The following is a 27,299-nucleotide window of genomic DNA, read 5'->3' as shown; positions in this document are numbered from 1 at the left end:
TTTTTCTTTTCCTTGGTTGTATATGGATGGCCTATGAAGGTTAATGGAAAGGAAAGAGGATTAACTCTGGATCTAAAGTTTGTCCTATTTTTTATTATTATTATTATTTTAGATCTCGTTTTGTTATTATTAGTCAAGTTCATTAGGTAATTTAAGTTTCATCATTGAATTAGAAGCATAAATGATGGTGAAAGGCCAATGAAAATAAATATAAAAATAAAATGAAAGTATCTTATTAATTACAAATAAATAGAGCACAGCTTATTAAAAAGAAAAAAAAACCTAAAAGACATAGACTTGACAGGAAAGGAAATGAAAGAGGTAAGGGGAGGGACTCTCCGACTCAACCTAGAAAACTAGCATTAGATGACCATGCACCGACATTTTTTATGCACTTTCCAAGGGGTTGCTGATATAGGTTACCTTTGCTGCAGGCGGAATTGACAATCTACCGTCTTCAACCATATCCTCTGGATGATGCTTTAAAGTCCAGCATTGTGATGTCGTATGCCCGTTCCTTTGTTGGTACTTGCAGTAGGCATTGGGATTTCAGTTACTGGATCTTTTCTCAGAAGAAGGGTCCAGAGTAGGACCGATAAGCTAAAGCGCTCCTTTTGCATGAAGCCTAATAGTGAAAGCTTCTTTAGAGTCATGACTAATGGAGTGAATGTTCTTTAAGGACCTTGATATAACCTCTCTTTCCAACAGTTAGGGCGTTAATGTCGTTGCTTTTAGAGGTAGAAGGGCTCTTATTACTCTTCTTGAAAGAGTTGTTACTGTTAAAACCCTTGCTCTTGTTGGCTTGTACCTCTTCTTCAACCAGCAGGCCTACCTTATCGAGCTTCGTGAAAGACTCTATGGGTCGGAACTTGATATGATCCCCACACTTAGGCTGCAGGTTACGAATCACCAGTCGGACTTGTTCCTCTTGAGATGTCCTATTAGTCCTTTGTACAGCCTTTTCCTTCCATCTGTTAAGGAAGGTGACGAAATCTTGGTTAGAATTATGTTTAGTTAATTCCAACTCACGAAGGCAAGTGGGAAGCTAACTATTGTATATGTATTGTTTGTGGAACTCTTCTCTGATGTAGTCCTAGTCATTCAGCTTAGCTTTGTTCAGTGACCTAAACCATTTGGATGGATGTGCATCCAAGGTTAAAGGAAAAACATAAGCAAACAAGTCCTTGCTCATTCCCTTGAGAGCCATAGAGATGGAAAAGCTCTCAAGTGGTCCTCTAGGTCTTCGACTCCCTTGAATTTTGGGAGGTAACCCAATGTTATCTTTTTAGGAGTTTTTCCCTTAGTTCAGGATCAATAATGTCATGGCCATGAGTCTGACGCTTGAGCGCAGGGATTGGTTAGATCAATTGCTCGAGTTTCTCAATCCTTAGTTCCGTCTCGGTATTATCAGGAGGTGGTGGTGGCGGAGGAGTCTCATCTTGCGCTTCTTCATCAGTCAATTTCTCTCTTAGTGCCTTAATCTCTTTGTCTTGTTCCGCAATATGAGAGTTCATGAGTCGAAGTTGGGCCATAGTGGCACTGAGCTATTCATTAGCATCTCCCATTTCAGATGATGATTCAGACGAGTCAGAGGATTCGTCTAAGAATGTGAAAATGCATTTGACGATTATGGGAATACGCTGACCTTGTATCCTCTCTGTCAAGCGTTCCCAAGTTATAATCTCACGATCTGTCCTGAACAGAAATCGAATGGACCTCGTAAATTTGAAAAATGATGCTTTTGAAATGAGACATGGAGATGAGGGATGGAGAGATGGGAAATGAGAAATTAAAAATGAGAGATGAGAAATGAGGATGAAAGTGGACATGATGGGAATGAAAATGGAAAATGAGTAGAAATGGCTATGATTATGGTTATGATGGCGACATGGGCCTAACTATATGCAAATGCAGGTGTGGACTAGACTGGACTCAAAAGGGTTTTTTATGCTAGCTTTGCTAGACTTAGGAAGCAATTGGCTTCTCCAGACATGATGATTTTGGGCCATTTTGGACTTAGGTAGACTACCTTCGCATGACTCGAGGATGTGGACTGATATATATGTAAGGTAGGAGTAGCTTTGCTTAATTCGGAGGGTGCCTTTATGATCTCGGGGATGACTAGATTTACTAGGTCAAGGTGCCACTAAGGACTTACAGGATGTTGTTATGGACTTAAAGGGATGACTAGCTTCAATTCTCTACGTCAAGGTATCATTATGGACTTAAAGGGAGCCGTTATGGACTTACAGGGATGACTAGCTCCGCTAGGTCAAGGTGACGTTATGGACTTACAGGGATGACTAGCTTCGCTAGGTCAAGGTGTCGTTATGGACTTAAAGGGGGGCGTTATGGTCTTAAAAGGTGTCGTTTTAGACTTATAGGGATGATTAGCTTTGCTAGGTCAAGGTGCCGCTATGGACTTAAAGGTTGCCGTTAGGGAATTACAAGGATGACTAGCTTCGCTAGGTCAAGGTGTCGTTATAGACTTACAGGGTGTCGTTGTGGACTTACAGTGTGTCGTTGTGGACTTACAGGGATGACTAGCTTCTCTAGGTCAAGGTGCCGTTATGGACTTAAAGGGTGCTAGCTTCGCTAGACATAATGGTTCAGACTTCGTCCTACATGGTTTGGAATTGGACTTGATTAGACTTAGGAAATAAGTTAGGCCTTGTACGGACCTAATTTTGGACTTAGTCCAATATTGCTTTGAAGTTAGGCTTCAAAATGCACATGAGATTGACATTGGAAATGGATTGGAATAGACTTAGATTGGGCTTGATATAGACCAGGGTTCATATAGAGATGCAAATGATCCTAGATTTTGACATAGGCTAGACTACTATGGGCCTAAGATGGATTCTAATGCTAGCGGGCCTAATATGAATGCGTGGGCTCAAATTATATGGACCTAATATGAATGATAAATGGACTCTAATTCACAGGGGCCAAGAATCAATGCAAGTAAATTCGATTGTAATGCATATAGGCCTAAAATGCATGCAAGATGGATTCTACTTGATTGAATTGAATAAAGGTGTTTGAACTGGGACTAGAATTTTCGAAATTTGTTTTTGAAAAGAACCCCTTGTTTTCATCTTTTTTTTTTTTTTTTGGCAATTCAAAGTTTTTTATTGAAAACCAAAAAAAATGGATAGGAGTCAAAGATACAAAAACCCCAAATGATCAGCAACATGCTGAAGACAGGGGGAACAAACGAGCAAACAAACTCTTTGCTTTATTTAGGAAACTAACAACATCCTATCTTCTTCTTTACATCTAGCAGCAACTCTAAATATAATATCTTTACAAACTCTCTCAGGATGTTGCAGCATGTTGTTGAAGACCTTTTTGTTTCTCTGAATCCATAACAAGTATACTACTTCTGTAAACAGCATCACATAAATTCTTGCCCTTCTAGTATTGCTATGAGCCTTCCTATAGACTTCTTGAATCTCTTGGGAAAAACCAAGCCCTCTTCTATGAATGTTTATAGCTCTGAGTGTATGGCACCACACTGTATTGGTGTAATGACAATCAAAGAATAGATGTTCTATTGATTCATTTTCAGAGTTACACAGCCTACACATAGGATTGCACTGAACATTCCACTTCAGAACTCTATCTGCTGTTGCAAGCCTTTGATGAGCAGCAAGCCATAGGATGAAAATATTGCGAGGTGAAGCTTTGTTGTTTTTAATCACCCTTCTCCAAGGAACTCTCCCATGATCTGCCTTCAATCTCAGATAAGCTTTATGAATGCTAAAAGCTTCATTCACTAACATTGTTTGCCAACCACCAAGTTCCAGCACTTTTTCTCTAGTTGCCATCACTCTTTTAGAATCCAAGAAGTATTGTTGCTTATAGCAACTGTGTCTAGTGTTTGCCTTTTAATATAATATGCATGAATCCAGTGCACCCATAACTTCTCTCTTTTAAAAGAGATAGCCCATAAAAGTTTCATGAGAGCTGATATGTTCCATAGCTTCATATCAACCAGATTCCATCCCCCTTCACTTTTAGTTTTAAACATAGTCTCCCAAGCTACTGGAGCTTTTTTTTGAAGGCCCAACAGCCCTTGTCCAAAGAAATCTTCTGCAAACTCCTTCAACTGCCTTAATTACTTTCTTGGGGAGAGGAAAGATATGCCCCCAATAGTTCTGCATATTGTTTAGAATTGACCTAACAAGCTGCAATCTTCCAGCATAGGATAACAAGTATGCAATCCATCCTTGTGCCCTTTCAGTTATCTTCTCCACCAGTGGTTTGCATTGACTATAGCTTAGCTTTTTGGAGGTCAATGGGACCCCCAGGTACTTGAATGGCAACTGCCCCAGAGGCATGTGAATAAGCTCTGCTAAAGCACTCTTATCTTCATCACAAACCCCTGCAAAGTAGATACTACTTTTCTCAACACTAGCTTGAAGCCCTAAGGCTGTAGAGAACTTCTTAAAAGCATCCATGATCTTAGTAATGGAACTATGATCAGCTCTAGCAAATAAAAGCAAATCATCTGCAAACATCATATGAGTGAGTTTTATCTTTTCACATTTAGGATGAAAATTGAAGTCTGGTATATGATGCAGTTCTTCCAGACATCTACTCGGGCATTCCATGCTAAGGGCAAATAAGAAAGGAGAGAGTGGGTCCCCTTGTCTCACTCCCTTCTTAGCAGGAAATGGCATGGCAGGTATTCCATTTAGCAGAATAGAATAGCTAACACCTCTCACACAAGCCATAGTCCATTTGATAAATGGATTAGGAAAGCCCAATTCAGATAACATTTGTTCAAGGAAGCACCATTCCATTGTATCATAAGCCTTCTTAATATCAACCTTTATTACACACCTGGGAGACATATGCTTCCTACTGTAACCCTTGATCAATTCAGTAGCAAGGAGGATATTGCCAGCAATGTGTCTTCCAGGGATGAAGCCTAATTGTGCTGGATTCACCACTTCATTGATTACTTTACCCAATCTTTGTGTTAAAATCTTAGAAATAATTTTATACACAACTGTGCAACAAGCAATTGGTCTGTAATCTTTAGCCTGAGTGACATTAGTCTTCTTTGGGATCAATGTGATCACTGTAGTGCTTACTGGCCAGTGGATGTAAGCTCTTTGAAAGAATTCCTGAACAGCAAGATACATATCTTCTTTTATAAAATGCCAACATCTCTTAAAGAAAAGAGAATTAAAACCATCGATTCGCGGAGCTTTCCCATCATCAATGCTGTGTAAGGCTTTATCAATTTCTTCAGTGGTTACCCTTGCAATAAGACTATCACAAGTCTGCCTACTCAATTTATTGCCTATTCTCATCATTTGAATATCTATACCAGGAACCTCATTCTTACTGGTGCCCAAAAGGCCCTTAAAAAATCCAACAATTTCACCCTGTATGTCATCTGGATTTGTTAAGATTTCCCCTTGCTCATTTTGTATCTGAGCTATCTTATTCTTTGCTTTCCTTGTTTGGCATTTTCATCTTTTATTAAGGAAAAGATGATGGATTAATTTTGAAAATATATATTTTTGCAAATGTCATGTATAATGATGTTTAGTAAATGCTTTTCAAAAAGAGTATATTAGAAAAGGGTGTAGGTTGGATTTTGAAAAAGTAAGTTTTTGAAATTGATTGAATATGGTACGGTAAGAATGACAGGGATAACAGGGATGAAACGAAAAGAGGTAGACATGCATGACACTCCTAACTCTACCATGACCACTTTTCTAGATGCACTTTTTAGGACAGACTCGGCCTTGCATGAAAGGCCTTTTTTTTTCTTGAATTAGGTGAAACTCCTAAAATGACCACTTTTTTTCTAGCGAATGTAGACTGACGAACATAGGATTGAACATAGGATTATCTATTACGACGAGTAAATCGACGAAAAGTGTGTGATGCACAAACAGCATGTTGCGCAGCATTGCTATGCGTGGCGCACAACCGTGTGCCAAGCGCAACTTAATGCGCTTAGTGCACTACTCCCTGACACGTTTTTCAGGGATTTAGGCGACGTATTGGCCAATTGACGATTTTTTATGTTCATTAGACATGATTTTATGTACGACGCATAATAATGACAATTTGGCAATATAATAACAGGAAAAAATTGCAATCACAGGCAAATATGACATAACATGGATGCAAAGTTCCAACCTAAAGTCCACTTCTATGTTTGAAACTATTAGTCATGTTTAGGTTCAGTATGAAAAGGTCCATGATTAAGATATTGATCCCACACTTCGTACCCATGCTTGAAGAGGTGGCCATGTGTAAGACACACTCCAGTCTCAAGTCAGGTGAAGAGAACAAAGCTTTAGTTGGGTAGGTTTGCTTATGGCTAAGATCCAACACTATTGCTCAGGAAGCTTAATTTTTGGAAGGATAAAGCGCAAATCCCCCGAGGGTGACCCTCACACATAGAACATATGCTCATGAGGTAAGGTAGATTATCCTTGTGGTGGCTGAACAATAGCCAAGCATATGTTAAATGTTATTCTAAGGCATAAAAGGAGAATGAATAGGATTTTCAGGTTTCACCCACTCAATTTAGAAAATTATTTTTTTAAAAAAATCCTCCCCAGTGGAGTTGCCATATTGTAGGCGTGTTTTTATTTCGCCTACGTGGGATGAGCGCATATTTGATTTGACTACCCCATTTTTAAGGTTTTTGTATTGAAAACGTTTTGAAGTCACCAATAATTCTTTAGAGGAAGAATCATAAACCCCATTGGATATTCGGAAATCGTAGGGACAAATAAGGGACTTATACAATGTAGATTTTCTCGTCATGACGCCATAGATGGTCAAAGTGAAGCAAAGATTGAGTTCGGGGGTGAGGGTACAACACAGTCAGGAACTATGTTGCCCATTGTTGGCCTCTACTAAATATCAATCTATTATTGATTTTATGCCAAAGAATAATCATATTCTGTAATATAGACAATAAAAATATTTCGTCTAGGTTGGTTCATGAAACACATAAAAAGACTAATTTTAGTAATATGTTATTTAGGCAATCAATATTACAGGGAAACTAACAGGTTGTCCAAAATAATTTCATTAATATTAAAACAGTTCTTTAGGTCTTGCTTAGCAAACATAACACGTGGGTGTTAAAAGTAATAAAGCAGCGTATAATATGCATACAGTAGAACGATTCCATATTATTAAAGATCTACATCAGGAAAGAACTGTTAGTAAGTTCAATATTAAAAAGAGAATTTATTTACGAACCCTCGGGATTATAGTGTGGCTTGGATCTGCGAGATTGAGAACCTTGAGAACGAGCAATCGTGAAAGCTGAAAATCTAAATGTATGAAAGTATGTACATTGAATGTATTTGTGTTTGGAAGGTGTTAATTTTGTAGGGAGGTTTTGTAATATGTACGGAAATCAGGCCTATTTATAGGGAAAACAGAATTGCGCCTCACGCGCTAGCTGCACTTGGCGCAGCTGATGTGTCAAGTGCATGACGTGGAATGCCCAGTAAAAAGCATACATGTGGCACGCGTTTTGAAAAGATAAGAAAGAAATTTAATTCGCGACTCAAGGAGAGAACTGCGCTTGACACAAGACTCTACATGAAACAAAAGTCTACGTGGCAATTTTGGTGTGCTTGGCATAGGCTGTGCACTAGGCGCGACTTACGTGGACGCCCACATGTCAAGACACGTGCGCTCGGCACAGGCCTTGCCCTTGGTGTAGGTAGCTGCTAAGCGCAGAGCCTGTTTCTGACACGTCTTGACAATTTTTGATAAAAATGCGTTCTTAAATTATTTTCTTTTATCTTTTAACTATGGATATTTTTACGTGATAAAATTTAATTTTAACTTCTAAAAATTATCATTTGAAAATATTTATTTATCAAAACAAATCAATTAAATATATCAATTAATTGGGCTTTTTCAAATAATTGGGCTCAAATACAAATAATTATCATGAATAATTAATTGTGCTTTTCAAATAATTGGGCTCAAACACTACTACAAAAATGGCCAAAGAGACTACTTATAAGTGACGACCGTTGGAATTCACTAACCTGTTTCTTAAATATGTGAAACCACTTATTCTCCAATATCGGTTTCTTATGTTTAACTAGTAAACTTATTAAGATAGTTGTTGAGAGATACGCCAACTACTTCTAGGTAAAATCGGTTTCATTGATTTTTTTTTAATAATTTCTTTTCCAACATAATACTGCTTGTACATGAGATAGTTTTTCTATCTAACCTAATCTGATTAGGATTGATGTCTTTGACGAAATCTGGTTTTGTTTATTTCTAATGACGAATTTGATTTTGTTTTGATATTTGAATTATGAAATTAGGGTTTTTTTGTTATGAATTCGTATTCATATTGTTTTAATTTTTAGATTAGAGTACAGTGTGGTAAATTGTTGTTATCACCATGAGTTGTCTGAGAGATACAACAGGTGGTTATTTACTTCTCTACTTCAATCGCATCATTGTGCTCCTCCCTTTTATAGTCTTCATCACTTTTGTGCTTATAATTCTTTTTCTTTCTTTTCAAATTCTAATTTGTAAATTTCTATGTCGTAATTCCCCAAATCAAATCTCTATAAAAAAGTGTTTTTTACCTCATTTTGGATAGCTTAATCCGGAGAATGATACAACAAAGTTGTTTACGACTTCCCATGTACGATATATATGCATTATTTTTTTAATTTCGATTTTGCTAGCTTGTGTAGACGTCCGTCTCAATTCTTGTTATCTTATTAAATTACTTATCTTTTAGTTTTGATTTTGATTTGATCACTTGCTTAGTATAATTCTGAATCTAGGTTTCTAGTTTTGTGTTCTATTTGCTTCAAAAATCTGTTTGGATTTTAATATATGGATTTTCTCCTGTTATTTTTGAAGTTTCAAAGGAATAATTAGAGATGACTCTTGGTAAGATAAAGTCCAAAACATAGAGCAAATCAAAGAAAATGAAGCATGTCCCAGATAAAAATTCCCCTTTGTTACCCACCAAACGCCATGAAGAATCTAGGTTTGATGAGTTTAATGAGTTTCATTTCTATGGCAATCTTTAATTTGTGAATAACAATTATTGGAGTTAAAATTATGACTTTACCAGCTAGGCAGCTACTATGAAGATTCTAAGTCTTGGGCTTGTTATGATCATTGTTAAGACTCTAGTGACTGAAATGATCCATTGATATGTTGCTTAAGTTTAGCAGGGCAGGAAAATCTTCCTCTTATAGATGGTGGTCTTATACTCTTATGGGGGATGCTTTCGGCAACTATGGGTCGAAGTTTGCTGCTACTTGCTGTTTTAGTTAACAATGTTGGTATTCTTATAGTGTACCTAATTGTCATATATAGGTGCATATAATTTGGGTTTTCAGGTTGATTATATTGTTATTGTTGATTGTATTTGCTTATTATGACTTAATATGTTTGCCTTTATGGCGAGGTTCTTTGAAAGTTCAGGATTCTTTGCACTAGTGTTTAGACTTAGGGTATTAATTAAGACATTACTGTTTCAATTCTTCCTCTTTTGGTTGCCTGAAGATATAGGCAATAAGGACTTGGATTTTATTGCGAAAAGGGTTGGAGCCATAAAGAATTATTATCTAACTTAATTCCCTTTTGATTTTTTCTTGCCAAGTTTGTATATATGAAAGTTTTAAAATATAGATATACTAGTTCTAATTATAATTATCTGTAATTATTGTGTAGTACTTCCTGGGATTCCTAGCACTTATTCGCAAGAGATGATTAATGAGGTAAGAGATACGTGGGTGAAATATTTAAACAATCAAACACGAGACGATGGAATTAGAAGACAACGGGCAAGTTTCAATTGTACATATTATTTGCTCAAGTTAGAATTTTAATTTTAGTAATTATCATTAGATTATAGAAACTTTATTTTGAAGACATTAATTATTGGAAGAAATTGATGCTTCGACTAGTGAAATTGGTTTTGTATGTAAATTAAATGTAGCAAGTATTTTTTTACATTATTAATAAAGGAAGCTAGAATTTTTGCTTCATAACATTATTTTAGCTATTTATAGATTTGTTTTATAAAAAAAACATATATACAAGGAACCGCAAATACAGGAGCAGATACAAATAATGTATGTATATTGTAACATTTTAATTAAAAAAACATGTAATACACTTATGAAACAGGTTATGGTTAATAACTAGTTTCTAAGGGTAAGGTAAGGAGATTGGTTATAAATGTTAACTAGTCTTCTAACCTCTTTTCACAGTATATGTACACTTATCTAAGAGACTGGTTTTACCTATCAACTGGCCCCTCAAAGAATCAAAGAAACCATGTATTATAACCGGTCTGTTAACCTAGGACACCTGTAAGATGGAGACGTGTTGTAATCCTGTTTCCTAGGTCGTTTTCAACCGGTTTTCCATACCTTTTTTTATAGTAGTGAATAACAAGCAGTAAGGTGAAGCCAAGGTATTGTCTAAACTAGATTGAATGCTATCTAATCAAGCATGGGTTTATGCACATAACTCAGCAGAATTAAATTTCTAAAATGAAGATAAGTTTGATCACTGACCTGCACTTTTGACTGTATACTTGAGAATGTGGAAGAGTTCTTAGCGTTACTTGGACATTGCTAAGCAAGCCTAGTCTATACATGTTCAAGGTTCCAAAATGTTCAGAGTTATCAAGAATCTCAAAAAGGTAAAAGAAGCATTGAAAGAGCTGAATAAACAAGGTTTTTCAGAAGTGCACATAGTAGATTTGAAAGCACAGTAGAAGATGACTGAAGCGCAAAAGCTCATGCATATGCATCCTGGAGATACATAACTAGTTGAACTGGAAATGCAAGTAGTGCTAGAGTACAAGGAGAAACATAAGATGTATATTGATTTTAAGTCATAAATCAAAGCTAGATTGGCATAGAGGCCGGTGGAGATGAAAATACAAATATTATCCATCAAAGCCTTAAAGCAAGAAGAACGCAAAACCTGATATACAATATCCAAGATGAATAAGGTGTATTGTTTGATAAGCCTGATAGGGTTGCAGAAGATTTTCTTACATCTTATAAGAAGCTCTTGGGGGGACTACAAGCACTGGATCTAGGCCTAGAGTAATTAAACAAATAGTGCAAACTGGCCCAACTCTCACAGAGGATCATAAAGTCATCCCTACTGCTCCTTATACTGCTGAAGAAGTTAAGGATGCTTTATTTTCCATTTATGGATCCAATGCACTAGGGCTTGATGAATTTGGGGCTTCTTTTATAGAGTCAACTGGGATATAATCAAGGAAGATGTCATAGCTGCAGTTTTGGAGACTCTTCAAAGTGGCAGAATCTTGAGAGAATTAAACAACACCACAATTACTTTGATATACCTAAAACTAGGTATCCAAGTATTGTGACTGAATACAAGCCTATATCTTGTTGTAACACCCTGTACAAGTGTGTTACTAAGGTCTTATGCAACAGACTAAGACAAGTTTTACCCGACATCATCGTAGAGAATCAGGGTGGCTTTGTACCTGGCAGATACATAGTACATAACATTATGGTTGTTCAAGATCTTGTGAAGCATTATGGGAGGAAAAAGGTGAAGCCAGGATGTCTGATGAAAATAGATATAACAAAGGCATATGATAATGTCAACTGGGATTTCTTGCAGGAAATGTTGACTCAGCTGGGTTTCCATTGGCAGTGGACCTAGTGATGCGATGTGTCACAACTCCCATGTTTTACCTTATGATCAATGTTGGAAGGGTATTTCAAAGCTTCCAGAGGCTTGAGATAAGAGGGCCCTTTATCCCCCTTGTTGTTTATAGTGAGTATGGAATAGCTCTCTAAGGAATTATGCAAGCTATGTGAACTGGAATAATTTCAATTTCATCCCAAATGCAAGGAAATGCAACTAACACACATGTGTTTTGCAGATGACCTTATTCTTTGCTGCAAGGATGAGTTTTCATCTATTTACTTGTTGCAGAAAGCTTTCAAATTGTTCTCAGTCACTTCAGGATTGCAAGCTAATGTAAACAAATATGCTATCTACACTTATGGAATCGCGGAGGAGGAGGTAAAAAGAATTACAAATGCATCTGGTTTTGTGAGAAGTAGAATGCCATTTAAGTAGGGGTATATATTCTAAGAAAATTTCTAAGGTACAATGTGACATGATCATAGAAAAGATGACATCAAGGATTAGGCTTTCACTAGTGGAAAAATAAGGAAAGGTTGCGCTAAAAAGGCCCTTAGGGCTGCGCTTTTTGACTGCAGCCCTTCACTTTTTAAGTAGGGCTGCACTTTTACCTAAAAAGCGCAGCCCTTGAAGCTTAGAAAGGCTGCGCTTTTTAGGTAAAAGCGCAGCCCTTCCTATCAAAAAAAAAAAATTTGACAATTATTTTTTATCAAACAACATGATTATATGTATAAACAACATGTTGTTGATAACCCTCAAACCACTCTCATTCAAACAGATGAAACAAGACTAACATATTCCACAATAAACCAAAAACACCATACTTGCCCTTCTGAAATTACATAAATTCATCAAAACAAAGTTCAACAAAAATGAACAAAAATGAACGAAAATGAACAAAAATGGAAAAAAATGAACAAAAATGAAACGAGAACAATCCCGAACGACGCCGTATTGGACTCTTCTCGCTGGAGAATATCAACGAATAACCGGCACCGGTGGTTCCGGTTAACAATTTTCTGACGATCGCATTTAGTAGGAGAGAGATCTGCGGCTGAACTCGACGGCGATAAAAACAAAACTGGAGATGGTGAAACAGATGATGATGTTGATGAAGACTTCTGAGGAGAGAGAATCACTATGATTTTCTTGTCTTTTCTGGTTATTAACGACGCTTTTTCATAATCATCGATAACATTAGCGAGATCATCGTCGGATTTCATCGTTACAAGAACGTCAAGATCTTCGCCTGGTAATTGACATCGAAGATTGACTGGATAACCGCATAAATTCTCGAGCTTCGTTATTAATTCTGTAATCCGAACAAAAAACAACTCAATTAATGAATTCCAAAACCTAAAAATAAATACACGAGAACAACGCAATTTTGAATTTTATCCAAACTTATACAACTTTACAACGGACGAAATAAAAAATGAAAAAAAATCAGGGAAACAAATGCAAATAAAACAAACGAAACCCTAATTAAAAATACAAAACCCTAAATAACAAAAACAAAAGCAACCAAAAGTTATACTCTAAAATTACAAACAAAAATAAGAAAATGGAACGAAAACAAAAATTTTTAAAAATAAAAATAAACCCAACCCAAGATACGGTTTATTCTTTTGGAGGCTTTGTCGGTTTTCACCTTTGCAAATCAGGCAGGTCTAGACATGCTCGAAACGACCTTGGTTGCCCCATTTCTCTGGAGAAAATCTTAGATGACCATGGACGAAAAACTCTCTGCTCAGAATTCCCCCAGATTCTTCAACAGGTCTTGATAAATCGGTTTACCAACCTTTGAAAGATAACTAATTCAACTCAGAAATATATGTTTGCATGTTGATGCTGATGTTATCATACAATTGTGCAGGTTTTGCTTGCCTTCAAGAGAAGAGGGAGGGTGAGAGAGAAGCGTGAGAGAGAGAGAGAGAGAGGAGAGAGTTCGTTTAAATTGTGAGGCACTTAATTCTTTTTTTTTTAAAAAAAGCCCATAGAAGGGTTGCGCTTGTTTAAAAAGCACAGCCCTATTTGTATAGAAGGGCTGCATTTTTTTAAAAAGCGCAGCCCTTCTGTAACAATAGGGCTGCGCTTTTAAAAAATTGCAGCCCCTATAACAGTAGGGTTGCACTTGTTTAAAAAGCGCAACCCTTCTATAACAGTAGGGCTGCGGTTTTTAAACAAGTGCAGCCCATCACAAAACAGGACTACGCTTTTCTATTAAAACGCAGCCCTACTTTAACAAAGGGCTGCGTTTTATTTAAAAGCGCAGCCCTACTGTATAGAAGGGCTGCGTAATGAAGAAAGCGCAGCCCTTCCTTTTTTTTCCCCTAGTGTTTGGAGCTCCAGAAACTTGGCATATGCTGCAAGAACACAACTAATCAACTCTGTGCTTGTGAGTCTACATAAATATTGGGCTTAGATGTTTATATTGCCTAAAAGTATCCTTGATGAAGTGAATAAATTTTTTAGCGCCTTTTTACGGAGTAGTTCTGCTTATTCATCAAGACCTAGAGTTGTGCCCTAGGAACATTTGTGCTAGAGTAAAGCATGTGGGGGGATGGGTTTCAGAGATGTGATCATGTGGAACTTAGCTTGTTTAGGAATGTATGTTTGGACCATTGCTTCCAAACAGGACAATGTCTGGATTACATGGATACATTTAGTCTACATATGGGGTGAAAAACTGGTGGAGCTACTATCCTAAAGTTGGAGCTAGTTATTATTGGAGGAAAATTTGCCAAGTCAAAGACAAGCTTAAGAACTACTTTTTAGAAACTTTACTTATTCATGATAATTAATTGTATTCTCAACCCAATTTGTTAAAGGAGTCCGAATAATTATTCTTGATAACTAATTATCTTTCTATTAATTTTTTAATACATATTTTCTAAGATAATGGATTTAGATTAAAATCTTATTTTGTCTCTTTAGATAATTGATTTCCGGATTTAAATGGTAATATTTGATAAAGATAATAAGAATCATTTAAAGAATGATTTAATGACAAACCGTGTCAGATATGCGGATGCGCTTCATCCCAATGCTTCCTGGCATAGTTTCTTGCGCACACACAATGTGAGACAGTAAGCAAAACCCAGAAATGCGTAGGAGGATGCATGAGCGCACAGTGGTGCACGTGGTGCATCACTATTGCGCATCGTGCAAGGCTGTAGCTTATCTTTTATTTTCTTGGTTTTAACTATAAATAGGCCAAGCCTCGCCCAAATTTCGGCACTCTTGTTTATGTGTTTGTACTCTCTCATACTCGTCTTAATATCATGTACTCCTACATACTTTAAGTAAATACACTCTCAAATAGTTTAAACACATACATACTTTTGGTCTCGCATTGGTTTTATTACAAGATCCACGATTGCTCCTTCAAAAGATCCATAATCTCTAATATTCAGGCGACGACATTGGTATATTTCCAAGGGTCCTTAATATATTTCATGTTACTAATGCACTTTTCATGATGTAGATCTCAAAATAATTTCATGACATGTGTATATTCTTCTCCTTAATATATTCTCTATACTTTTGTACATATTTTTTTGTTTTCATGTTTATTATTTTCATCACTTGAGATGCTTATTAATGCCAAGTACAATACCTAAACAAATATTCTAACATCAAATAATATAATTTGGAAAATTGACTTAAGATCGCAGTAATATGATTGCTTAATAACATGTCACTAAACATTAGTCTTTTTGTGTTTAATGAACCGATTTAAACAATTCTTTTTAGTGCATTGAAATTTACTTCTTAATTGTATAATTGCATAAAAATAGGCTAAGAATAGTGTTGAATAGAGGCCAACGACGGGACAATGTGATTCATGATCATGTTCGTACCCTCACCCTCGAACTTTATTTTCGATTCAATAACCAATCATGAAGCTATGACTGGGAAATTTACATTGTATAAGTTTCTAACTTGTCCTTATGATTTCATAATATCCAATTAGGTTCAATGACCCGTAATTATTGATTTGTAATAAAAATGATTAATATGGGAGAATAATAGTTCATTTGTCCCCTTTTTGATCAACCTAGTTCGAAAATTTCTTAGACAAATGAAAATCAAACTAGCAATATACCAAAGGGATTAGAGAAGATTCAAATGACTTATTACTTGTTTGACTCACTTAAATGGATAAAAATTATAAAATCACTATGGAGAAATGAAGGAGATATTTTGAATGTTTAGGGTCAATGATGATTGGAGGTTGTGTTCTATAATAATGGTTTTAATCATTAATTATTCAGTGTCTACTCTTTGCTTAAATAAATGAGCAAACTAGTAAAAGGTCTGAACCTCTCTTTTACATTAATCAACAAATACAATTTCCCCTCCACATAAAACTTAATCTTGTCACAATATTGAATTAGGTTAAGTTACAACTTCTTTCAAACTAGTAAAAGGTGCAAGCCATTTCTTAGTGGTACCCAATGCCAAATATTTATTCATACCGATTTAGTTTTATAGTCATATGCAACAATATCTCATTCCACAACTTCTTACATAAAGTAAACTAGACAATGCATCAAAACAAACATTAGTGACACCTTGTAATGTAAAATTATAATTAACTAATAAGTTGGCATTTGACAACATATACCCACACTTATATAAATTATTATATTTTACTTATTATAAAAACTTGAAAAAGTGTTGTTATTGTTATGACCATATATATCATATGTTTTCAAAAAACTGAAAATCAGTGGACTCTTCACATAGGGTTATTGTTATCCACATTGCTCTATTTAAATGTAGTTTCTTTGAATAGATTTCATTGTTGTAAGTAATTAACTATTTTATTTACTTATTTTTTGAGTCTATTTTAAAGGGTACGTAAAATAGCTAGAAAAGAAGCTATATGTATAAGGAAAATAAAATAGCAGCCCCAATTTTCATACAAACCATGTTATATATATATATATATATATATATATATATATATATTATATATAATATATATAATATATATATATATATATATATATAATATATATATATATATATATATATATATATCATGTCCATGTGTACCATAAATGTATGAATAACATTTTGCTTTTGAGAAAACTATGTGAATCATAAAATAATTTTGCCAATCATGAGAAACAATATATCTCAGTATCGAATATATAAAGGAATAAACAAAAAAAAATTGAAAGAATAATACCTACATTTGGGGAATCAGCAAGACTAAAATTTTCTAATTTAGTCCATTTTGAAAATTGAGAAAAAGATCAAAGGAGACATTTTCAAATTAAAGGACAACCATAACCAATCTATCAAATTTTATATAAAAGTATATGATAAATATTTAGGTTAGGTTTATTTCTCAACAATATTATAGACATACTATATTGATTATATTTTTTTCTGCAATGAATGACATTATGACACTCTTAATTTTCAAAAATTACATTGCAGATATTTTGCATGATAGTGTTGCCGAGATATAGTCAATTTGATGTTACAAATTATCGACTTATTATCGCCAATTTGCTCATATGTTCGAGTTGGAAGGTGAAATAAACCTCAAATTAATTTAATAAAATTCATGTCTAAAAGCGGGGGGAATGAATTATTTATGAGAAAGACAATTGATAAGTTTTGGATCTTTTACATATTCAGGGGGTGTTGCATTTAGTATTAATGGCTATATAAATAACCCCTTATGTACCAAACTATTATAACATATATATAATGTTTCAATATCGATATGTTAAAAATTCTTATTTCTTAAACTATTTTGGTAATTCAGCTTAAAATTACCATTAAAGAAAGAAACTAGAGCGAGAAATGATAGCGGAAAGGAGAACAACATAAGGTAAATAATAACAATAAATTTTTATTTTAAATTCAAATATGTGCCTCATTTATTTTATTCAGATATGGGTTTAACAATACATATATGTAAAACACATTTTTTTTTTGTATTGTTTTAAGTACAACAACAAAGGTTGCTGGTTACACAATGACGGTTACGAGCGTTTACTCCACAATATTGCGTACATGTATCAAAAGTACAGTTGCTTTGGGGAACGCAAGAGTCAGATCGATCTACTCCAAAATGTCCGTTAGACCTTGAACTCATGACACAAGTACCTTAAGCCATGAAATAAAATATTAGGCAAATGAATATTGTATCATACAGTAAAAAAATAAAAAACTAGCAGTTCTACTTTACAAATGAAGGTTGTAGGCTGGCATTTAGGTGTTGTCATATTTTACCTTCCAGTTCTTACGTGATTGAGTATAGATTATATGTATTGTGACAAATCCAGTTTGTTTCTACAAATATTTTTTCCCTTAATTCAATAAGAATATTGAAGAAGTGTTTATAATGTTTATCTAATTAAAGCTCCAATTTTGCAATTTCTAAATAATATATGTATCATATATCGATAATAAAATTTTTTTTTATGTAAGTGTAGCATCTACGTGACAACATCTTTCATGCATTAAAAATCATAATTCTTTTGTAAGTTTATTTTTTCCCTAAAATATAACACGAACTTTTTATTCAAAGGGAAACTAAAATAACTTTGTACATCAACATCAAACATAATGTACCCGCTACAAATCTGAATTTTCAATTTATGTCTTTTAATTAAGTATGTTTTTTATTGTTAGTTTTGATCTTATAGTTAGACTGATAAAATTCCACAATAATAAACTATTGTACTTGCTACACAAATCTCATTTATTCTTTTTGGGGGTATGTATTTAATAGTAAAAAAAAAAAAAAATAGGATCCTACCAATTCATAAACTGAAGAATAAATATACTAAACCCCTTAAAAAATGTATAAAGATAACAACATAACATCACAACCCATATAACTACTTTTGTTGAACTGGCCTTAGGTGATGTATTTTCGTTGTTTTTAGTTGTTTTAGTTATGAAATTAATTGAAAATTTTCAATCCGTAATTTCTCAATATTATATGTAATTAAAGTATTAGAAATCCTTGTTTATAAATAAGTGTCATATTATGAAATAACAAAAAATGTGGTTTGAGCTATACAAATATTTGATTACTATTAACATGTTAATGTTGAGAGGGCCATATATATTTTATAAAATATAATCTTTAATTACTATTATACTCCCTCCGTTTCCTAAAGATTTTCCCTCTTTCCGTTTAAGGGTGTTTCCAAAAGATCTTCCCTCTTTTGCTTTATTCCTTATTTGGCAAAACAAATTTCCCTATTTATCCTCTCATGTCACTATCATATGGTCCACCATTACATTAATAATTCAATTTTACTCCCTTTCTCTCTCCTACTTTAACCCCTTTTTATTTGTTTATTTATCTTAACCCCTTTCTCTCTCCTACTTTACTCACACCATGCCCCACACAACTTGATTTTCCTTGGTATCTGTAGGAACAGTAAGTGGGAAGATCTTTAGGAAACGGAGGGAGTACAAAATATGATTCAACAACAATAATAATGATGATAATTTTCGCTTACCAAAGGATAAGATGACTAATAGCACTGTAACAATGCGCATAAATGATGTCTTTTCAGCCATTGGTGGAGACTTGTAAACTTTTTTGGAGTAAATTGATTTTAGAAAAAGTAAAGATAAAGTAGTGAACTAGGATGTAGAGATATGAGAAAATAAAATACATACTTTTTGCTCTTTATATAATTGTGCATTACTATTATTGTTGATTTTTTTAAGAAAATCATGATTTCATCTCTTTCTATATATTTATATAGATTACAATATACTTCTTTTTATGAAAATCACTATTTCTATTTAATTTCTTCATAATACTATATATGAATGATTTATCACCTATTTTTATTAAATATTCATTTGGATCTTTCTATTGCTGGAAGATCACTTATTCACTTATTGTAGACACATAATCATGTTTTTCCATATGAGTACCCAATGATTATACATACCACCATCCTAATTGGTCCGATCATAAATATATTATAAGCCAAGGAGATAGGCGAAAACCCGTTCTAAAAGCAAAAAGTTTGTTTATTTTAAAGATTCAAAGCCCAATTAATTATTCATGATAATTAATTTTATTCTCAACCCAATTTGTTTAAGGAGTCCAGATAATTAGTTTTGATAACTAATTATTTTTCTATCAATTTTTGATACATATTTTCTAAGATAATGGATTTGGATTAAAATCTTATTTTGTCTCTTTAGATAATTGATTTTTGGATTTAAATGGTAATATTTGATAAAGATAATAAGAATCATTTAATTACAAATCGAGTCAGATATGCGGATGCGCTTCATCTCAATGCTTTCTGGCATAGCTTCTTGCGCACACACAACTACAAGACAATAAGCAAAATCTAGAAACGCGTATGAGGATGCATCAGCATACAGTGCTGCATGTGGAGCATCACTGTTGCGCATCGTGCAACGCTGAATCTTATCTTTTTATTTTCTCGGTTTTAACTATGAATAGGCCAAGCCTCGCCCGAATTTTGGAACGCTTTCTTATGTACTTGTACTCTCTCATACTCATCTTAATATGAGGTACTGTGAACAAATAGGTCACAGGTTTGAATCCCCTCCCCTTCTTTGTACTGCCTTCGTGGCTCCTATGGATCAAAAAAAAAAAACATACTTTAAGTAAATGTGCTCTTAAACAATTTAAACACATAGATACTTTCGGTCTCGTATTAGTTTTGTTACAAGATCCACGATTGCTCCTTCAGAAGATCTTTACTCTCTAATACTCAGGAGACACTAGTAATATATTCCCAAGGGTCCTTGTTATTTTTCATTTATAACGCGCTTTTCATGATGTAGATCTCAATACAATTTCATGACTTGTGTATATTCTTCTCCTTAATATATTCTCTATAATTTTGTACATATTTTCTTATTTTCATGTTTATTATTTTCATAACTTGAGATGCTTATTAATTCCATGTACAATACCTAAACAAATGTTCTAACCTCTAATAATATAATTTGGACAATTGACTTAAGATAGCAGTAATATCATTGCTTAATAACATGTCACTAAAAATTAATCTTTTTTGTGTTTAATGAATCGATTTAAACAATTATTTTTAGTGCGTTGAAATTTACTTCCTAATTGTATAATTGCATAAAACTTGTCTAAGAATCATGTTGAATAGAGGCCAGTAGTGGGATAACCTGATTCATAATCATGTTCGTACCCTCACCCTCGAACTCAATTTTCGATTCAATGACCAATCATGAAGCTTTGACTGGGAAATTTACATTGCATAAGTTTCTAACTTGCCCTTGTGATTTCATAATATCAAATTAGGTTCAATGACCCCTAATTATCGGTTTGTAATAAAAGTGATTAATACGGCAGAATAATAGTTCATTTGTTCCCTTTTTGATCAACCTAGATCGAAAATTTCTTAGACAAATGAAAATCAAACTAGCAATACTAAAGTGATTAGAGAAGATTTAAATGACTTATGACTTGTTTGATTCACTTAAATGGATAAAAATTGTAAAATCACAAAGGAGAAATGAGGGAGATAATTTGAATGTTCAGGCTCATTGATGATTGGAGGTTGTGTCCTATAATAGTGGTTGTCATCATTGATTATTTTGTGTCTACGCTTTGCTTAAATCAACGAGTGAACTAGTAAAAGGTGTGAACCTCTATTTTACATTAATCTACAAATACAATTTCCTCGCCACATAAAACTTAATCTTGTCACGATATTAACTTCTTTCAAACGAGTAAAAGGTGCAAGTCATTTCTTAGAAATTACACTTTTTGAAATGGTTTTGAATCGCTTTTTCAGACTACTCTGCCCTTGGATCGGACCAATTAAGACCATGGTATGTTTCATCATCGGATCCTTAAATGGGGAGACACGATTATGTGTCTACACTAATACTGCCGTGCGAGAAACTTTTGCAATCTGGTTTGTAGGCACCTATGATTAAATTGAAACCACTCCCTAATCATTTAAAGTATGTTTTCCTTGGTGAGAGAGAAGCTTTACTAGTGATCATCTTTAGTAAGTTAACCAATGAACAAGAAGAGAAGTTGGTGGTGCTCCTGAAGGAGTATAAATTGGCTATTGGATGGACTATTGCTGACATTAAGGGTGTAAGTCCATCCACATGCATGCATCAGATATTGCTAGAGGAGGAGGCCAAGCCAGTGAGACAACCCCAACACAGATGGAATCCACCTATGATGGAGGTAATCAAGAAATAGATCATGAAATTGCTGCAAATGGGTATGATCTTTCCTATCTCAGGTAGCAAGTGGGTAAGTCCCACCCAAGTAGTGCCCGAAAATTCTGGTGTAACTGTTGTAGAGAACCAACATGGTGACTTCGTTTCTACCCGAGTTCAGAATGGATGGAGAGTTTGCATTGATTACCGCTAATTGAATGTGGTAAAGAGAAAGGATCATGTCTCCTTGCTCTTTATTGACCAAATGCTTGAGAGACTTGTAACGCGTGCTTTTTATTGTTTTCTTGATGGTTATTTAGGATATTTTGAGGTACTTGTGGCGCCGGAAGATCAAGAAAAGACTACTTTTACATGTCCATTCAGCACATTTGCATATCGCCGTATGCCCTTTGGATTATGTAAGGCACCTGCAACTTTTAAAATGTGTATGATGAGCATCTTCTCAGAGTATTTTGATCATTTCATGGAGGTTTTTATTGATGACTTTACTGTCTATGGTGATTCTTTTGATACTTGCTTACATCATTTGTCTCTTGTGCTCAAATGTTGCTTAGACTCTAACCTTTTTTTGAATTCTGAAAAATGTCACTTTATGTTTGAACAAGGTATAGTGTTAGGTCATGTTATCTTACCTAAGGGAATCAAGGTGGATAAAGCAAAAATTGACATCATTCGATCTCTCCCTTATCTCACTAATGCTCGTGAATTGCGATCTTTCTTGGACATGCAAGTTTTTATCGTAGGTTCATTATGGCTTTTCCAATGATTTCATCTCCTTTGCGCAAGCTATTGCAAAAGGACGAAAAATTTGAGTTCAATGAGGAGTGTAAGAGAGCCTTTGATGCATTAAAGGAATTGCTCATTTCTACACCTATCATTTAAGCCATAAACTAGTCTCTACCATTTGAGATGATGTGTGACGTTAGCGATTATGCGGTTTAATGTCCCCTTTGAGGTAACTATTATATACCCTTATGGTGTAGTAGGTCCCAAGTATTTATACTAATAAACGATTTAATGTCAATGGGCAACGACTTAAGCATTACTCTGAGGGGTTCAAAGTAGAAAATGTTGATTTCTTTGAGCCCCAATATGAAGAGTGAGTCATCATGCACTTAGTCGAGCCAATAACTTCAAACAAAGGCGCTTCTTGGGAGGCAAACCGAGTATCTTATCATTTCTTTTTCTTTGTTATTTTTTGTTTTGCATTTCTTTTTAGTTCAATTATTTTATTTTATTTTACTTTCTTATTAATATTCTTATTATTAGCATTTGATGATTTCCTTTTGTGTAAAGCTTTAAAAAAAAGAAAAAAATTGCACAAAACACGATAAATTTGCTCCCTACAGCAGCAACCGAGTCGCGAGGTGCAGTGTCCCAGCTATTGGGCAGGACGAGTTCCAGGAGTAGGTTCAGCCTGCGGGTCGGTGAAATTAGTGGTTCGCAGCAGTAGTCGCGGGTCGCGGCTAAACCCTCACTAGGAGCGGCAATCGATGGAGTCTCCAGGTATGTGTTTAAAAAAGATTCAAATTTCAAAACAGAAAAAAAACATGCACAATCGAAACACAAGAAAACCAAAAAAAAGTCTTCTCCCTCCCCCTCATCCCTTTTTCACGTTCTTTTCTCTCTCTTTCACTTTCTTCTCTCTTTCTATTGATTTTCCACCCTCACACCTTCATCAAAATTTTCCCCTCTATTCTCATTTTCTAATCTTTACCACCATTAAAATCACCATAAACACAATTCCAATCACATACACTTTACCCGAAATTCATCAAAACTCCAGAAATTAGGGTTTTACAATTTGAAGAGTATTTGGAAAAATTGGAAGGTTGTAGTTGTATTCCTGGACATCAAGCTGATGAATTTCACGTGAGCAAGCCACAATTTTCTTTTGGTTGATGTTTTTGGAGGATTTATTGTCTCTCATGAGGTAAATTTTGAAATTCAATTGGGATATTTTGAATTTTTTCCAATTAGTTGGTTGCTTGATGATACATCCCCATGATTGAATGTTTAATTTGCGAGTTGATGCTTGTGCTCATGGTATGATTGGATATTGTCACTAGTAGTCATGTGTTGAATTGCATTGAGATTTTTGGTGATATTTGTTGCGTTGTGGATGTGACAACTTGTTGTTTCTAATTGTTGAGGGAGTGAAAAACCTTGTGAGAGTGGAAGTGAGTTGCCATGGCTAGAGATAGGAAAAGACCCATACCGGCTCCTGAGAATATGACAAAGAAGAAAGCTAAAACATCAGAGACGAGGACATCTTCCTCAAAACCGGGGGAGATTATACTATGGGGGTTATGTACCTTAGTGATGTTCACAAGAAAAGGTCGGCATCTTTGGCTCGACCCACAAGAAAGGTACACGTCACTAAATTCATTGATTTGGACACTTTAGCGGTTTTAGGTATAGATGATGTGATGAAGAAGTTTTTTCGTAAGATGGAAGCATTTCTAGGCAACAAGACGAAAATTTATGTTAATACACGTATGAGTTCTTATCTACTTTGGAAAGAGCAATGAACGAGGTCCAAGAATCACTTTTCGCCTCAATAATAGTAGATATGATGAAAGCTATGATGAGATCTGAGAGGCTTTTAGTTGGGACCTACCTCCTACTGAGAATGAATAAACTCCTTTGCACCACCACACTTGTTTAGTATTTTGACAGGCTATTACAGAAACAAAGTTAACACCCATGGTGAAAGAAGTTACAAAATGCCTCACTCCGAGCTTCGATTAGGTCATCATTTTTTAACCACCACGGTGTCTTTCCAAGGAGAAGCCACTAAAATGACACGTATTTAGATGAGTTGTCTTTGGGCTATGACTCCAGAGGGTGTTGAAATTCCTGATTGGGTAGAAATCTTTGTGGAGCAGTGTTTGAAAGTGTGTGATAGCACTTTTGGGAATCTGATTATGGGGGCATGATTACTCTTTTGGCAAAACATATAGGGATTGAAACTCCCGACACTATTAAGCCCTTACAGTCTAGTAGTGTTTATTATATTTGTACATTGATAAAAGTTGAGATGCTTGCTCAATCTGATCAAGAAGGGTCTTATTTTTGGTGTCATGGGCCGAGTCATTCTTTTAACTTGAGACTTCCTAAGCTTGATGGCATGGCTCATGGCTCTTTCTGTGTTCCATTGGCTCGTGATTTCTTTATTCCTCCTGATTCTGATGTTGCTCCATACTTAGGTAACCTTATGGCGATAGTTGAATACCCATTGTTTGAAATGCCTTCAAATCAAGTCTCGTTCTATCAGGAATGACCTGTTGACATGTCAAATCAACAGCAAAGGAAAGGGCAATTACATAAATCATACCACTTATATCAAATTTTCACTACGAAACATGACAACCTCCTTAAGATGATCCATAAGCTATGTAGTAGGGTTTAAGAAACTTGCTCCCTCGACTAGACACCACAATATAAAGAGCTCACTAGAAGTGACAACCCCTACACTATCTCCCCTAGGAAAAATAGTGAAAGAAAGAAAACGATGTCTGGTGCCCAAGCTAAGACTAACAATCCCCAAATAAAGTGCACGATGGGGATAATAGATTGACTGGCCAGTGATTCAGGTCCAAAAAATATTATCATTGTAACGATCATGTCGATTATGATGCAGTCCATATGAGTCCTTAGTAGGCCAACAAAAAATGGCATTTCACCGTATTACGTTCAATTGCTAGATTTGTTCATGAGTTGGAAGGAGATGGAACGGGTATTTTATTTGTATAAGAGACCATGCATGTGGAGGAATTCTGGTCAACCTACAGAGTAAAACAATTGTTGAGGTCACCATCTATTCCTAGTTTAGTTGTCACTTCATGATCATAGAAACGAGTGGGGCGAAGGCGACGGGCATTAGGGACACCAAAACGATATAGGTAATCCTCACAAGTGAATTGAATGTGTCGGGTGTCCAAAGAGGTGGTTTAATGGTGGGTTGAGGAGCTGGATTGGAGGGCACAATGGTGGATGAATTACGGGTGTTTTTGAGATAGGAGGTGAAAGTGTGCCGGTTAGGGTTTGCTCTAAAGGATGTCCTAGGAGGCATGATGATCACACGCAAGGTAAACATAACCAACAAGTTCACAATAGAATGCCCATTGACTATCTCAATGCAATTAGTCCAATATCAAGCATAAAAATATCACTAATAATTTAACTTCACAAGTAATCAATACACCACTAAAACGTCAAAAACATGCATCCACTAGCCAACACAAAAGATCGTTCGATATTGAGCAAGAAGCCAAAAAATTACAAGCAAGTATAAAACACATAAATCAATATCAAGCAAGTACTACAATGAATTTGAGGGCCTTTTTCTCCAATTTTCTTCAAATTCGAACCACAAACAAACCCCCAATTCAATTGCAAAGTTAGGGTTTATACAATTTTGGGTGTAAAAAGGAGAAACAGGGTGAGTGAAAGAGATTGTGGCGGAGAAGCCTCCCGTGGTGGAGAAGGTCCCCGGTTGGCGGTCGGAAATTGCTGCGGTGACTGATAAATGTGTTTGTGAGGTAATGGGAGTTGAGAGAGTGAGAAGGAGAGTAATGATGAAGGGGGGTCGTGATTTTTGCGAAAAAGGGAGGAGAGATAAAAATTGCGTGTGCAGGGTTAGATGGGGATGAGTGCCAGGCAGAATCTTTTATCGCGATTGTACAATCGAGCACATGATGGATCGGGTTGTGTGGCCTACTGCAATTCTGCTCTAAACTCTCTTCCTCGACTGCATAGTCGAGCACGATTCAATCGCACTGCTGTTTGGACGTGCAATGTTGTGCTTGGGAGTGTGGACTGTGTAATACTGCTTCCTTATTCGACCTACGGTCGAGCATTGTTATGGCTGAATTTTTTGACAGGATGACATTGACGCGATGACGCGATGACTCGATGACGTGATACCATCTGACGTAATGACAAAGTAGATGCAACGCGAAGACACAACGAAGGATGCAAGATTAAGAGCAGCACATTGAATGGTAACGGTCCAGCCAAATAAGGCAAGAGCATTATAAGCCATAAAATCAGTCGTTAAAAGGGACAACATTAAGACGCTGGAGCATGAGCATAGAAGATCTCCCATGATTTAAGCGTGAAGTTAATGTAATAATTTGTGAATTTATTTTTGTATTCGTTGGGGAAAAAGCCAAGGAAAAAAGAAGGCATATAAAAGGGAGAGAGAGGTCATTGACATGTTTTTTACGCAACATTGTGAGTAGGACATTAGAGTGAACTAAGCATTCTTGTAAACGACGGTCAGTCACGAAGAAAGATAGTGAACTATCTTAGTTTGGTGGATCTCCAACCACCCGCGGTTTTTTACCCACCTTCATTGGGGTTTTCCGCGTCACCACTTTTGTGTGTTCATCCCCTTT

At 35.4% G+C, this 27,299-nt stretch overlaps 2 protein-coding genes across 2 annotated transcripts; one reads left to right on the top strand and one right to left on the bottom strand.

The window, feature by feature from the left end:
• Window positions 1–1,544: 1,544 nt before the first annotated feature.
• On the bottom strand, window positions 1,545–3,830 carry LOC104888919 (uncharacterized). The gene is made up of 2 exons (XM_010674032.2): window positions 3,256–3,830; window positions 1,545–1,695 (listed from the first exon to the last, which is right to left on the bottom strand). Exons 1-2 carry the CDS (start codon window positions 3,828–3,830, stop codon window positions 1,545–1,547), a joined length of 726 nt encoding a protein of 241 aa, XP_010672334.2.
• Window positions 3,831–10,663: 6,833 nt separating this feature from the next.
• LOC104888920 (uncharacterized) lies at window positions 10,664–22,663 on the top strand. The gene is made up of 5 exons (XM_048640493.1): window positions 10,664–10,727; window positions 11,659–11,753; window positions 11,977–12,066; window positions 21,626–21,901; window positions 22,106–22,663. Exons 1-5 carry the CDS (start codon window positions 10,664–10,666, stop codon window positions 22,661–22,663), a joined length of 1,083 nt encoding a protein of 360 aa, XP_048496450.1.
• The last annotated feature ends 4,636 nt before the right edge of the window (window positions 22,664–27,299 follow it).

The sequence above is a fragment of the Beta vulgaris genome, chromosome 3 (assembly GCF_026745355.1).
Source record: "Beta vulgaris subsp. vulgaris cultivar EL10 chromosome 3, EL10.2, whole genome shotgun sequence".
NCBI lineage: Eukaryota > Viridiplantae > Streptophyta > Magnoliopsida > Caryophyllales > Amaranthaceae > Beta > Beta vulgaris.
This window is presented reverse-complemented; position numbering and strand designations above follow the sequence as displayed.

Excerpts from the sequence above, each read along its gene's own strand:
- LOC104888919 (XM_010674032.2), bottom strand. The coding sequence starts at position 3,830 with ATGGCAACTAGAGAAAAAGTGCTGGAACTTGGTGGTTGGCAAACAATG. Across the intron at positions 1,696-3,255 it reads AAAGAAGAAGATAGGATGTT|GACAGATCGTGAGATTATAA; the intron begins GTTAGTTTCCTA and ends ATTTCTGTTCAG.
- LOC104888920 (XM_048640493.1), top strand. The coding sequence starts at position 10,664 with ATGTTCAGAGTTATCAAGAATCTCAAAAAGGTAAAAGAAGCATTGAAA. Across the intron at positions 10,728-11,658 it reads GAAAGAGCTGAATAAACAAG|GAAATGTTGACTCAGCTGGG; the intron begins GTTTTTCAGAAG and ends GATTTCTTGCAG. Across the intron at positions 21,902-22,105 it reads GGAATCCACCTATGATGGAG|AGAAAGGATCATGTCTCCTT; the intron begins GTAATCAAGAAA and ends AATGTGGTAAAG.